We start from the raw sequence: 14,139 nt of genomic DNA, 5'->3' as shown, positions 1-14,139 counted from the left end.
GTGCAAGTGTGCGAGTGCTCAGCGTGTGTGTGGCCCTCAGCGTGTGACAGTGTATGAGCACCTGAAGTCCGAGCGTGTGTGCTTGAGCAGGTGCCGAGGGAGGAGGCCCACCCATCCCTCAGGGAGAGCCTAGTGCTCACCCACAAGGCCAGGCCGGGCCGGGCTCTGTCATGAGGGCTGCCCTCTTTTCCTGGGGTCAAGACCGACTCTCACACGGCTCCCGTGTGACCTGGGGTTCCAGGCGGGGATAGGAGGTACCTGGTAAAGCTGGCGCCCCAGCCCGTGGGCGGTGCCACCCTCAAAGCCCGCCCCCCCCCCCCCCCCCCCCCCCCGTGCAAATGCAGGGCTGTGTGAGCCCGGGGTGAGCCAGAGCCTGCAGTGAGGGCGGGACACCCTCTGCTCCTCATCACAACTCCTGACAAGCAAGAGGCTTTGAACTTTGCAGGCAGTGAGGTGGCCAGAGGCCAAGGCCACGGCATGGCCAATATTGACTAAGGGATCGTTGCCCAGGCAGGGTCCGCCACGGGGCAGGAGGGGAAGCCTTGGGGCTGCTCGTGATTTTCTCTGTAAAAGAGCATTTTCTGGGCTGGGTGGGTGGAGGGCTCAGGGGCGGGGGTGCGGGGTGGGGGAGTTGGACTAAGCCAGGCCGCTTCACCCATTGGGAACCTGAGGTGCAGGGCTCAGCACCCACAGCTTTTCAAAGCCTGTTCAAGTGTGAGAGGTTTGGGGACACCAAACCAATCTTCGATATTTCTAAAATACAGAAAGGGAAACTGCAAAAAACTGAAAATAACAAATGTTATAATTAATGCATTCAGACTTAATTATTAAATTTAGAAATCAAAACAATGTTATTACACTTGAAATCAGTTTGTAGGCTTGCTTTCCTCATTTTGCAAGAATTCTCTGGTATGCCCATGGCTCTCTAGAAATCACAGTCCGACGGGTAGTCCAACAATTTACCAAGCAAAATGTTAAAAATCCCCTCAAGGTTTTAACAGCAAAAAATATATATTTAATGTGGGAGTGCGGATATATTTTGTTCTAATATGTTGAAACGACTGGGGCAAGGCCTCCAGAGTCAGACTTAGGCTTGGATTCGGGCTGTGCCTGGAAGGGGTGAATCTGAGTGGGAGCAGGGCCACCTGGTGTTAGGGAGGACTTGGATGTGCCAGGCGCCGAGTGCTGCACCTCGCACGCCTGATGTCACGCAATCCTCATCAACATTTATCGTATGCACAGCTGGTATTGTCTCAGGTAGGAGTTTTGGGTGCTCTGGTCAGTCGGTGAAGGGAAAAGTGCCCTGAGTCATGACGCCCCTTGGGAATCTCTTAGGTAGGCCCCGTGCTGGGTAAGGACATCCCAGTAAGTGCTAAGCAGTTGGTATTCTGACACTGTTGGAAGAGAGAGTCATTTCTGCTGTCCAAGTCCAAATGCATAGCCAGCTTGTTAAAAAAGACATACCCCGAAATACTAGAATCATCCTGTGTGTGGCAAAGTGCTCATCCAACAGGAGGCACACAGGGCCGGAGACCTATGGATTCACGTCTCCCCACACCCCACCATGAGCAAGTGGACGGAAGGTGCCAAACCACCAATGCAGCTGGTACTCCTATTCTTCTTGCTTCCCCACTTCTGTTTTTCAAGCACCCACAGTTGAATTTGTGTTCACTACACATGTTCATGACGCCTAGCCACCTTCCACAGGCAGCTCAGGGAAGCAATATGCCAAGGCCAAGGTCACTCAGTTGGCCTGGGCCCCATAGCCTTTACTCTGACCACTGCTCCCTTCCGCGCCTGCTCTTTAGCTGTGTGTGGACAATGGGCTGAAGGGGACAGGCCTGGCAGTTGGGACCTCTGTCCTCCAGATGGCAGATGCTGAGGGCTGAATTAAGGCTTTGGCAGTGGGGTCAGCCAGGAGGGGTGTTGGGATGTTAAGAACCTGCAGAACGCACTAGCAGACTAGAACTTAGTCCTCCCAGGAATCTTGCAAAGTTACTGTCAGCATCCCTATTTCACAGATGAGGGTCTTGAGGCTCAGAAAGGTGACGTCATCTGCCCAAGCTCACCCAGCCAGTGAGTGGGCACAGGGGCAGACCCAAGTCCATCTCCAGACCTGCAGCCCTCAGCCACTACATGCTTCCATTAAAAACCTCTCTGTCACCGCCATGCCTCTAGTCCTCACTGTCTGAAGGATGGCATTCAAGGCTCTCTCCGCCCCGCATTGGGTCCCTGTGCCTTGAATGCCCAGCCAAGATATACTCCTACATACTTGTCAAAGCCCAGTCTGTCCATCCCTGCTGGAGGGAGACCCCCCCCTTGACTCTTCCTCCACCCCCAACACAAGACCCCATCTCAGGTGCTCCCTCCTGGGGACCCTTTGTCCCTGCATCTCTCTGTGCTTTGTTCCTTTCCTTCCATTAGCAAAATCCACCTCTCATCCTTCAAGGCCTAGCCAAACACTACCTTTTCCAGGATGGCATCTCAACCGCACTTGGGCCACACTCAGGCTCTTCTTTCTGTCCCCCTAGCACACTGTGCTTCCGGCTCCTGATGTCAGCAAAGCAGGGGCACTCCCGGTGTTTTGGGGCAAGAATCTCATATGTGGTATTTCAAGTCAAACATTAACATAAACATCATAGGAATAGAGAATTATACTGGACTTCTTTCCATATACTTATTTTTTGGGTTGATGTTCATTTCGGAACTATATTTTGTGGGGTAGGAGGTTCGCTAGTCTCTTGTACATTTCGACTCCCTATACGCCCCACGCTTCTGTCCAGAGAGCACCCATTCCAGACCCTGTGACTGTGTATGCGTCTGCTTCCCCTGGCCCCCACGCTGGTTCGGAGGGGCAGATGCAGAGTCTGGTCCCCCAGGAAGACCCTGGTGAAGACCTGTGTCTGGGGGGAGGCTTAGGGGTGCTGGGCTCTACGTGAAGATGAGGAACAAGGCCAAGGGCTGGATAGAGAGATGGGGGACCTGCAGGCCCCTGGCCCAGTCTTGGAATCCTCATCAGAAGCAGGTGGGAGGATGCCTGAGGACAGTTTGACACCAGCTCCTCCCTTTGGGGCATGGAGTTAAGGAGCCCCCCCTTCAAAGATTCCCCCAGCATGTAAATAATCACAACTGTGATCCCTGCGGTACTTGAAGCTCCTCGTGGGCCAGGCCCTGCTTTTGCCGTATCCCCTGGTCATCTCAGTACCTCTCACCACAGCCCCGTAAGGAAGGTCCTATTCTCCGCCCGTGCCCCGCCCCCCGCCCCCCGCCCTGACTTCTCAGGGGGAGGAAACCGACATTCCGAGAAGTTGAGAGACTAGCTCTAGATCACACAGACTGGCACCTGGCAGAGCTGGGGGCTGGCGGGTCTGGATCCAAAACCCTGCCAGGAAACCCGCCTCTCTCTCTCCAGGAGGTCGAGCACCACGGGGATTCTACGGCCGTGAGTTCCAGATTTGGGCTGAGGAAGGGACATGAAGCTCCTGCCCCCCTGGGCTCCGGCCTTGCAGTCACTTCTATTCAAGGAGGCAAAACAAACAAACCCTGAGGCTGGCCAGCCCGGGGTTGACTCCAGCCCCGGAACGGGAAGCTGTGTCCTTTGGATGCCTCCAGGAGGCTGCCGTGGGGGGGTGAGGACTTATTGTTACCAGAATCTGATGGCACACCGCTGCAAGGGGAATTTCCAGGGCTCTTGGAATTGGGATGAGGGCAGAGGGAGCAATGGGCAATTCTGGCAGGTCAGGGAGAGGCAGTAAGTAAGCCCGGCAGGCTGGTTTTCCTACAAGACCTTGACCCGGGACTGATCCCGCCCTCTGTGGGCAAAATCCTGTTGGCGGGTTCAAATGTCCTCCTCTGGGGAGAAGGTCTACAGCTCTGCCCAGGTTCTCAGAGAGGTTCAGGACTCAGAAAAGGCCGCAGCCTACCTCAGTTCCGAGCATGGCCTCTGGTGTCAGAGAGGCCTGGGTTCGAAACCCAATTCCTCCCTTTCCTAGCTGCACCCGCCAGTAAGCCTCAGTTTCCCCAGCGGCCAAGCAGAGGTGGGGAGTCCCTGGCACAGCAGAAGCTTTCTAGGCTCATTTCCCTTGCTATCCTTTCCGCTTGAAGCAGATGCCCAAGTCTGCTGTGATCTGTGCAGGCATTTTCTTTGGCAGTTACAAGTGTGATATTATCCCTCCACAGAGCCTTCATTACGGCGCTGCGAACAATACCACAGATAAGGCAGGGATGGCCCTGCGTGCCAGCCTCCAGGTGATTATCACATTTGGGCAAATTGCCTTTTGTGTCACAGAAAGATGACGGTGGGAGGGCCTGTGCGGGAGACTCGCCTGGCCGTTTTTGCCAAAACCACGAGGGAAGCATTGTGCGGAGGCAGCCCCGGGTTTGCTGGGGAAGGAGGCCTGGCTGGCGGTGGGAGCCGGTCCCGCCCGACGCCACCACTGGCGGGCCTCAGGCTGCTCGCCTGTCGGGTGAAGGCCTCAGAATTCGGGGAGTCTTGGTTTGTCAGTAGCATTGCAAGTCTTGTTCTTTGGCCAGTTTTGGAACAAAAATGTGGGCAGAGAACCATCTAGAGAAAGAGAACCACCACCGCACTCTTACAAGGAGGGTCCCCTGGTGCTTTCTTTCTCTCACTAGTAAACTCCAGAACCTGCTCAAAGGCCATCCTCAGCTTCCAGTTTGCTTCACCCCGGGGGCCAAGTTCTGGGTCTGCCGCTTATTACTCGTGTAACTTTGGGCAACGCATTTCACCTCACCTCAGTTTCATCATCTGTGAAGTGGGAATAATGAAGACAGCCGTTTCCCAGGGTTACCGTGAGGATGAGATGAAATGAAATAAAGTAAAATAAACCATGCAACATGCTCAGGCCAGGGTCTGGAACATAGTAAGCACTCAGTAAATGCTGGTTGTTTTTATTATCCTGCGTTTTACTCTGAAATAAAATAGCGTCCCTTTGTATGGCAATCGGTCCATTCCTTGACGATTTTAGTGGCGGCACCAGGTTTATTGTAAGAATACACCCTGTATTATTTACTCAGTTACCTCCTGTTGGGCATTCGGGATGTTTCCAGATTAGTTCCCTGACCTCAGACCAAGTGGTCTTTCATTTCTAGGTGTTCACTATGCAACTGTCCTAAAGTTGGGCGGGAAGCAGATCGGTGATGTTTGGAAGCTCCAGGCCCCTGCCTCTTTGGATGGAATTAACTTGGTGCTGGCCCGGCAAAGTGGAAAGAAGAGGAAAAACCTCTGGAGGCAGATGAGCCTGAATGTGAATCCCAGTTCCTGCCGTTTCCTGGCGGAGATTCTTTAGTCTTAGTTCTGAGTCTCGATGTCCTCGTTTGTCAACCAGGGATCACAGGAACACTCCCCGCCCTCTTAGTTGGGTGTCCGGTGCCTGGGAAATGCTCAGTCAAGGTCAGCTCTCACCATGGTGAGAGGGGGGAAGCCAGCCATCACCTCCCAAAGCCTCCGAATCACACGGGCCGGGTCTCTTTCTGGACCCCGACTCATATTCCTTCCCCCCGTTGTCCATTTCACTGAGCATACATTCAAATGAGGCTGGTGATCTTGATTTTAAATTCTGTCTGGAACCCACAGGTTCAAACGCGAAGGGGCCCTCTCTGCAAATAATCACTGGTATGTGATATTTTTAAGAAGCCCAAGCCATTGTTTCTGATTGAAGGAAAGTTGGTGCTATTTTGAAGAGCAGCACGATTAAGCGGTGGCGTTATCTCTTTTAACCATTGGGAATTATACGCTGTTTGAAAGATTTGTGAGCTCTAGGACATTTGCCAGATGTGCTTGATTCGACATTTCAGACAACAAAGGGGATAATGTTGGCGGGAATCTTGACGGCATTTCTGATGATCAGGATATTCTTTGAGGATGGTACTGAGACCTTTCGGGGAAGAATTTCAGCTTTTACATAAACTAATTTGGGATGCTCACTCTCTGTCTTCCACAAAGCAAATTTAGTTCATTGTTAGTTGTATATGTTAAAATGGTTACGAGGGTTTTTTCCTTTGAATATTAATAATGTGCCTTTCATCTGAGACACTCGCATGGGGTGTCATTAATTGCAGGGAGGGAGTAAGGATTAGTGGTGCAGTTATTTTGCAAATGATTCCTACCAGTAACGTTGAGGCAAGCGACGGCTACATGAAGAGACACACGTACAAACTGCTAACCCGGCTCTGGCTTATCCCTCCTGAGCAGAATGAGAGGGACGGGTAGGAGGCTAAGGGTTAATCTCCCAATTTCCCACCATATTAAAGGTAATTATCCCTAATATCTTCGAAAGCGTCCTTATTGGCCCACAGTACATAAAGGACCCTTTATCAAATAAGGTAGCATCTCATTTTGGGGACTGTGGTATTTTTGTCTTAAGATTCCAAAATGGGCCTTTTCGTCCATTTGGGAATATCACTGAGCTCCCATGGGGGGTAGGACCTGCGCTCCATGGAGGAACAGCCAGGAATGAGGCATGGCTCTGTGGAGGATGGGAAATGGCTGAGTAAGGAATAAACGAGGACACAAAGCTGAAAAGAACAGAATTGGGGCAAGAGTTGGGATCATCTCTGACTCTGTCACCAGCTGTGTGACCAGGGGCAAGGTATTAACCTATCTGAGACCAGGTGTCCTCATTGCCAACCGAGGGATGCACTTGGGATGGCAGGGAAGAGCCGAGGAGATAAGCAGGTACAGTGCTCAGCAAGGGCCTGGCAAGGATCCTCCACAATGACCATGCCTTTCCCTGCTTCCCTTCCCTGAGCCGTGGATGCCCCAGGCCATTCTTCTGTGGCCTCCTGTTATGGGGCCGAGCACAGAGAGGTGGGGAGGACTATGATAGGTGGAAAGGAGGGGGATGGGCATCCTGGGCTGGGGAAGCATGGGAGGTGAGAACAGAGGTGTGTTTATTAATGGAAGCAGCTGGTCTGGTTGAGCCAGAACATGGGGTGATAGATGAACCGGGGGGCCTCTAAACACCATCATCAAGAGCCCGCAGAGCCCAACATTTCAGTAGCATTTAATTTCCCATGCAGAACCCCTGAGGAGGCCGACAGCATGGCATATCCAGTTTCATTTCTCCCCAGAGCCTCCTTGTCGCTCGAGCACCCAGAGAAATCTCAGCTAATCCCAGGGTCTCCCTCTTTTCAACCTCCTCCAGCCTGAGTGAGTAATCATCATGCTAACAGTCCCGGTTGCCCATCACTGGACACGGACTGGCCTTGGGCCAGGTGTCCTGAATACTTAATCTCATTTTTCCTAACCACAACTCCTCCAGATTAAGTTAACCAGAATGCCCATTTTACAAATGAGGAAACGGAGACTCCAAAAAGAGACAAGAAGTAAGCTAGCCATGGTCACACAGCTGGCCAGTGGTGGATCCAGGGACCAGGGGCCAGCCAGAGGTGTGGATTGCAGATCCTGGGCTTTTAACCACCACACCAGGCTGTCTCTCTGACCCCTCCCAGCCTCCTATGGGAGGCAAGTCCTAACTCCGTCTCTGTTTTGCTTTGTGTCTGCTGTATTGATTGGAATATTGCCTGCATCGACTTGCTGCCTTGGGTGGTTTTATGGTCCCAACAGAGGCAGCCGCAGATTGCAGGAGAATGACCATGGGCCTTGCAGTAAGATGGTAGTGGGTTTGAATCCAGCCTCACCTTCACTAGTCTGTCATTCATTACTCATGCCCTAGTTCCCTGATCTCAGGCCTCACCCGTTCCCAGCTCACTGGGTGCGTGGGAATGCCCCAGGGGATGCACTGCTCACGAGTGCAGAAGCGTTAAGGTGGCATCAGAAATGACTGACACCACTGGGGCTCGGACAGCAGGGAGAGGTGGGGACCTGGGCTGTCCGTGCCCCACGGAGGCGACCACACGCAAGCAATTTCAAGCATGGGGCCAGCCAAACAAAAACGACACAGACCAGATTTGGCCAGAGGGTCACAGGTTTGAGACCCTTAACGCTGAAGTTTTTAAGCTTTTCAAAGCTTACGCAGCTTTGAAAACTTAGAGGTGCGGAGAAGCACAATGGATTGTTTTTATTATTTGAAATAGTAAGTTGTCTATTAGGTGCCAGGGACTGAATTTTATAAAATTTGTTGAAGAGGAGGAGAGGCTTGTAGGTAGGTCCTCTGCCTACCTGCCTTTCTTCCAGAAACATTTAATAAGCTCCATGCCCGGGGACCTGTGTGGGGTACAGGGGATCCAGTGATGAGTCAGACATAGTCCCATGGTCCCTGCCCTCAAGAAGCTGCTATTCTAGTGGGGGAGTAAGGCAAATAAAGATACTTGTACAGTTATGGGCTCAGTGCTGTTAGGGAGGCTCGTGGGGGCACAGAGGAGGGACATCTAAACCAACGGTGCAGGAGAGAGAGGGGTTGGGAAGAGGTTGGTCAGGGAAGGCTGCCTAAGACAATGATCTATCAATGGTAGGATGCTGGGTCCCAATCCTTACGGGGGGTGTGAAATCCACTTAGTGCATAGTAACCAGAATTTTTTAAAAAATAGAGAATATCCTCGTACATCTTATGTACAAAGAATACCACAAATGTGTGTGTGTTTGTGTGTGTGCTGGGTTGCTTACTTCAGGTCAGGGTCCAAAGGTTTGCGAGCCACGGTCTGAGAAGATCCTTGCCGGCCCGGATCCCCAAAGCCTGGCACACTGTTGGCACTCAGAAGCTTTTTGATGAGTGGAAGGCTGGATTTGGATTCTCACCACCATCCAGCAAGCAGGTACCATCCTCCCCAGGTAAGAAAGGCATTGTCCAAGCTCAAGTCTAGCAAACCCGGGTTTGTCGAGTGTGCTTGGCACTCAGCCATTGGCAGTTCAGCAGGCTGAGGTTTTCCAGGCAGGCCTAAAGCAAGCTTCTCTGCCTGGGGACTGAAGCCAGGGCGAGGCGAGGGGGGGAGCCGGGGCCGTCCGGAGAGGCCCGAAGGTGAACCAAAGGCGACCCTTCTGCGGGTGCCCCAGCCCATGGCCTCCTATAAAAAGAGTGTCCCCGGCTCTGACCCACCCAGGTGGCATGTCCTTGATAACAGCAGTAGCTCAGGCCACTCTGTTTCTCCTGGGATGGCCTCAGACACCACCACGGGCCTGCATCACCAGCAGCCCTGGACCTTCAGGACGCCAGCAGGAAGCACTGTTTATGGGGGCAGACCAGAATGCAGGGGAGAAAGGGCCCCAGAGAAAACAGGAGATGGACAGAAGTCCGAATCGGTCCCTGGCAGGGTGAGGTGAGTCAAAGGTAATGACTAGGTGGCCACAAACAGAGACTCCTTTTAGTGGTTTTCGGGACACTCCCAACTCCAACTGTCCTATAATTTCAGGACCAAAATACCCCTTGGCTACCTTTCTCCTCCATCGTAGACTCTTAAGGTTGGAAGGACCCTAGAAATTATCCAGTCTGACTCCTTCATTTTACAGATGAAGAGCGAGGGGCCCAGAGAGGGAAGGCGCTGGCCCAGGGTCAGCCAGCAGGCAGCCCGAGAGCTGGGCCAGGACCTGGAACCTGGGTCTCTGGCACACAACACTGGGGCCTGAGGCCCTTCGGGTGCCCTCTCCTGCCATTTCGCCATCTTTCCTATCTAGTCTCACCCCCTTTGGCCCCTTCTCTATATGCAGCCAGAGAAATCCCTAAATGATGATTCAGTTACTACTCTACCTGCCCGAAACCTTCCCTTGTTCTGCCACTGCCCTTGGGTGGAAACCTATTGCCCTCCCCCTTCCCACCCCTTGCGTTTCCTCTCTTGCTCTTCTTGCCCTGACATATTGTTGTCTCCTGCTCCCAAACTACTTGTAGCCCCATAAATGTGCAGTGTTCTCCCCCATCTTATCCTTAGTACATGCTGCTCCCTCTGCCTTTCACTCTTCCCGACCCTGCTGCACTTGTCTGCTCTTCTTTAGGCTTCCCGTTAGATCTTACTCTTTCCAGGACACCTCCCTGGCCTGCTGACCCTGACCTCCAGGTTAGGTATCCCTACTACGTTCCCTTGTGGCAACTCGGATCTGCCGTCAGTTTCTCCTGCTCCCTGAGAGAAGACTCTGTGATGCTACCAAACCCAAAGTCAGATCCACAGCAACTAGTCAATAAATGTTTGTTGACCAAATGGCCATCAGTGTCCGTCCTTCTCCGAACCTCCTAAGAATGGCCTTCCATTCTCATGATGCATTTTTCAAAGGCTATTTTTTTAGAGCAGTTTTAGGCTCACGACAAAATTGAGAGGAAGGTACAGAGATTTTCGGTATGCCCACTACACCCACGCCTGCGTGGCCTCCCCATTATCAACCCTCTCCACCTGAGTGGTACATTTGCTGAAGCTACACCTCATAGTCATCCAAAGTTTACAGGTGGGTTCACCCTGGTGTAGTACATTCAACGGGTCCGGATGAATGTATAATAACATGGAGCAGGTGACCATGTATCATACAGAGTATCTTCATTGCTCTAAAAATCCCCAGTGCTCTGTTCATCCCATCATACATTTTCAATTTTTTTTTTTTTAACCAAGCACGGCTTTTGCCCAGAGGATTCTGGGAGCCACAATTTCTGATTCCCCAGTCACGCCTTGCCTTTTTTTTTTCATGCCTCTGTGTCTTTGCATGTACTGTTCCTCTACCTGGAATGCCCTTCCCCAACATGCCTGCTAACGAAATCCCTGCTCATTCTTTAAGACCCGTCACTTCCGGTCCCTTTTTCCTGACTGACACCCTACATCTCAGCCAGATGATGAGTTCCCCTGCTCAATCGCCCTTCAGCCCCCAGGAACTCCCCCCTTGGAGGGAGTGAGAGCATCTTTGTCTTCGTATGAAGGATACTTGCAACCAGTTACACAGGAAGGCACACACACATGTTATCTTTGCAGGACAGAAGAGTGTGTGTGGATGCTGACCAATAACCAAAGGGCAGGGGCACCGTGCCAGGGATGAGGCTACTCTCAGCTCCAAACCTGCACTTCTCTTCTCACTTTGCAGTCGGGACCGGGACCACACGACTGACATTTCTGCTCTGCCGATTGACCCCTAGTTAGATGCTGTAAGGCATGCACGCGGAGGCAGAGGGGACACGTTCTCTTCTGGGTGGCTTGGTGCTCCTGTCAGTGTCATGTCAGCAAAAGGCCGATTCACTTCCAGTTTCCAGTTTTCCCCCAGCTCCTAGCATCAGCTTTATAGGCTCTCTCTCCAGAGGCCCCACTGGGCAGTGGGCCCTGCTCAGAGGTCTGGGTCGCCCCTTCTGGGGGTCCCCCTCTCGACCCTCTAGGTTCTAATATCCCAGCCTCAGACTTTCCCCTCCAGAAAAGGGGGGCATCGCTGCTCCCTGCAGTAACTTTCTCTGCTCCCTCAGTGCCCTCCTTTTGCTTTTTCAGTTCTCCAGTATCTCCTGATATTAAATTCTCTCTGTTTTCCTGACTGGACTCTGCCTGATACAGAGACAGGGTTCCTGCTCACATGGATCTTACAGTCTAGGGGGAGAGACAGACAGATGTTCAGCAACTACTCACACAAATGAGGATTTAATTACAGTTCACATAAGTGCTGGGAAGGAAAAGCACAAAGTATATTAGCATGTGAATGGCCCTGGGAAGCCCTTCAATAGATGAAACTGTTTAGCATTGTTTAACTCAGCATCTCTTCAGTTTCCTTGATCAAGAAACTTCGTAGTGAGCCTATTAATGCCCAGAAGAATTAGTGTTCCACACAGTCTACTCTGTTAATGGAAAACCGGAAGTCGTTAAAGAAACTGCCAGGGGACTGGGAGTGTGAGCATTTGCCATGTTCCTCCAGGAGCACCAGTGGCTCAGGGCCCTCTGAGCTCTCAGCTCCAGCGTTCAGCCACATCAGCTGACAATCCCCTTTGCTCTTATTCCAGCCCTACAAAGGCAACTTTCTGATCACCACTGACTCACCGAGTAAATGTCCCTGTAGGGAGAGGAGGCTCTCATCAGCCGGTCCGGGCCTCCTGGTCTCCCTGGCAGTTTCTTTCTCATTTTAGAGCAGAGTTTCTTGACCCGGGTCTTTAGAAGAACCCTCTTAAGACTATATGCAAAATGTGGGCGCCTGGGTGGCTCAGTCGTTAAGCGTCTGCCTTCGGCTCAGGTCATGGTCCCAGGGTCCTGGGATCGAGTCCCGCATCGGGCTCCCTGCTCGGCAGGAAGCCTGCTTCTCGCTCTCCCACTCCCCCCGCTTGTGTTCCTGCTCTCGCTATCTCTCTCTCTGTCAAATAAATAAATAAAATCTTAAAAAAAAAAAAAGACTATATGCAAAATGTGCATGCGTGTGCGTGTGTGTGAACATGTATGTTTGTGTGTGTGCACATGTGGCCATTTTTCTAGGAAGAGGGTGCATAGTTCTTGTTATTCCTTGTGGGACTGTGACTCTAGGAAAGAGAAAGGTTAGGAATCACCATGCTAAAGGAAAATGTTCTTGTTCTAATGTGTACATTGGCCTCCTGTGAGTTTGGTTACTGTGAGTCTCAGTCTGATCAGCTTGCATTCACTTACCAACAGAAGTTCTGGATCCTCCAAGGTACTCCCCCTGGCTGAGGGGCCAGCCAGCATTCTTGGACCACATGCTATCACGCACCTTCTCGACCTTTTTCCCTGTGATCAACTCCCAATTATTCTCTGGGTCTCATTTTAGCTGTCATTTCCTTCTTGAAACCCTCTGACTTTCCAATTCTGGATGAGGTACCCCTTCTCTGTGCTCCCACAGCATCACTCCCTCCTCCCTGGGACTCCCCACCATTACCTCCCCGCCACCCCCATTGTGGGCCATGTTTTCCCCTTTCGTTGTGCTTTTCCGACGACGCAATCAACCCTTTCTGGTACTTGTCTGCTATCTGTCGAAGCACAGGGGTTTTGTGTCTAGCTTTGCCCAGCTTTGCTGCCCACACCAAGCACAGCATCTAGCACAGTGTTCATTAAATACCAGTCAAAGGAAAGCATGCGGAAATCTGTAGTTTAATCCTTTTAGCGCTACCCTCCTGTGCTCTCATAGTTAACCACTACTGTCCTTGGCTTCACTCCATGACTACATAGAGACTCATCAGCCATGAGAACTCCCGACTGTGAACCGTTCAGATCATAATTTTTGTCTTTTGTCAGTAAAAGTTTCTTTCTCACCAACATATGCGCACGGCTACGTGTGGGCGAGAGAAGAGAAAACGCGCGGCCCGGCGTGTCAGGATGGACATACCTGCATTTCTCAGAAAGCGGTTCCTATAGTCCTTGACTATCCTCGTGGCCGGGTTATAGAAGCCATCTCCACAGTCATAACAGCCCTGAGGGATTTTTCTAGGTGGGTCCATGTCGGTGAGTTGAGAGATACCTTGAAAGGGTACAATGGATAATTAACTGGCCACCAAGGCCAAACCGAGACCCAGTCCCCCTCAAGTCCATGTTTGTCCGGTTGCCCATGTGACGAAACGTTCCCTCTTCAGAGCGTGGAGCAAAAGCAATGGGAGCAGTGCCCCAGAGCAGCTTCCTGAAAATGGCTCTGGGAGCAGGGGCTTGGGGACTAGACCCCCAACTTGTTCCCTTGACCCCATCCTCCATTTCTGGGGACACCATGACACGGGCGTAGGTTCTGGAGGCAAAGAGACCCTGAGGATGCATCACAGTCGGCCGTGTGGACAGAAAGGCGTGTCTAGAGGACGGATGGCATGCAAGGGGTGGGCAGAGCCCAGACGTGAGCCATCAGGCCTCACCCAGGAAACCTGGTGGGGCGAGGCGTGTGTAAGGAGAAGAGCAGGAAGAAATGGGTCAGGAGGGCAGGGATCAACCTTGACTCTTACCAGAATTACCACAATGGCTGTCGTTTAGTGAGTGCTTATCCAGTGCCTGGAAATTCATTAAACGCTTGACTCCTACTACTTCACTTAATTCTCACAGCAACCCTGGGGCCCCATTTACAGAGGAGAAAACCGCAGCTCAGAGAGGTCAAGTAACTGGCCCCAGACTCTCCAGCTAGGAAGCAGCAAGGCATGCAGCTGCGAAACTTGTGCGTTAGGCTGCTGACATTGGAACCACCAGGGGCTCAAGAGGGGTTGGTGCACTTTGTAGGTCACACTGCTCTGTGTGTTGTATATCTTGGAATGCTGAGGCCTGAGTAATGGGTACAAGGTTGGAATAAATAACTTCTCG

General features: G+C 51.9%; 1 protein-coding gene across 2 annotated transcripts in view; it reads right to left on the bottom strand.

Moving 5' to 3' along the window:
* Window positions 1-14,139, bottom strand: part of MORN5 (MORN repeat containing 5) — a 30,214-nt gene that overhangs the window by 8,209 nt on the left and 7,866 nt on the right. Inside the window, exon 4 of one of the 2 annotated variants that reach the window (XM_064579558.1) lies at window positions 13,193-13,324. In XM_064579558.1, the coding sequence (XP_064435628.1) occupies window positions 13,193-13,324 (132 nt within the window). Of the gene's footprint in view, window positions 1-13,192; window positions 13,325-14,139 lie in introns of those variants that run through there. The other variant, XM_045882007.2, reaches the window with a different exon arrangement.

This window comes from Mirounga angustirostris, unplaced genomic scaffold (assembly GCF_029215605.1).
Source record: "Mirounga angustirostris isolate CCGP_5_RB_7025 unplaced genomic scaffold, mMirAng1.0.hap1 SCAF_15, whole genome shotgun sequence".
Classification (NCBI taxonomy): Eukaryota; Metazoa; Chordata; class Mammalia; order Carnivora; family Phocidae; genus Mirounga; species Mirounga angustirostris.
The sequence above is the reverse complement of the archived record's forward strand: the minus strand, read 5'-3'. Positions and strand labels throughout refer to the sequence as shown.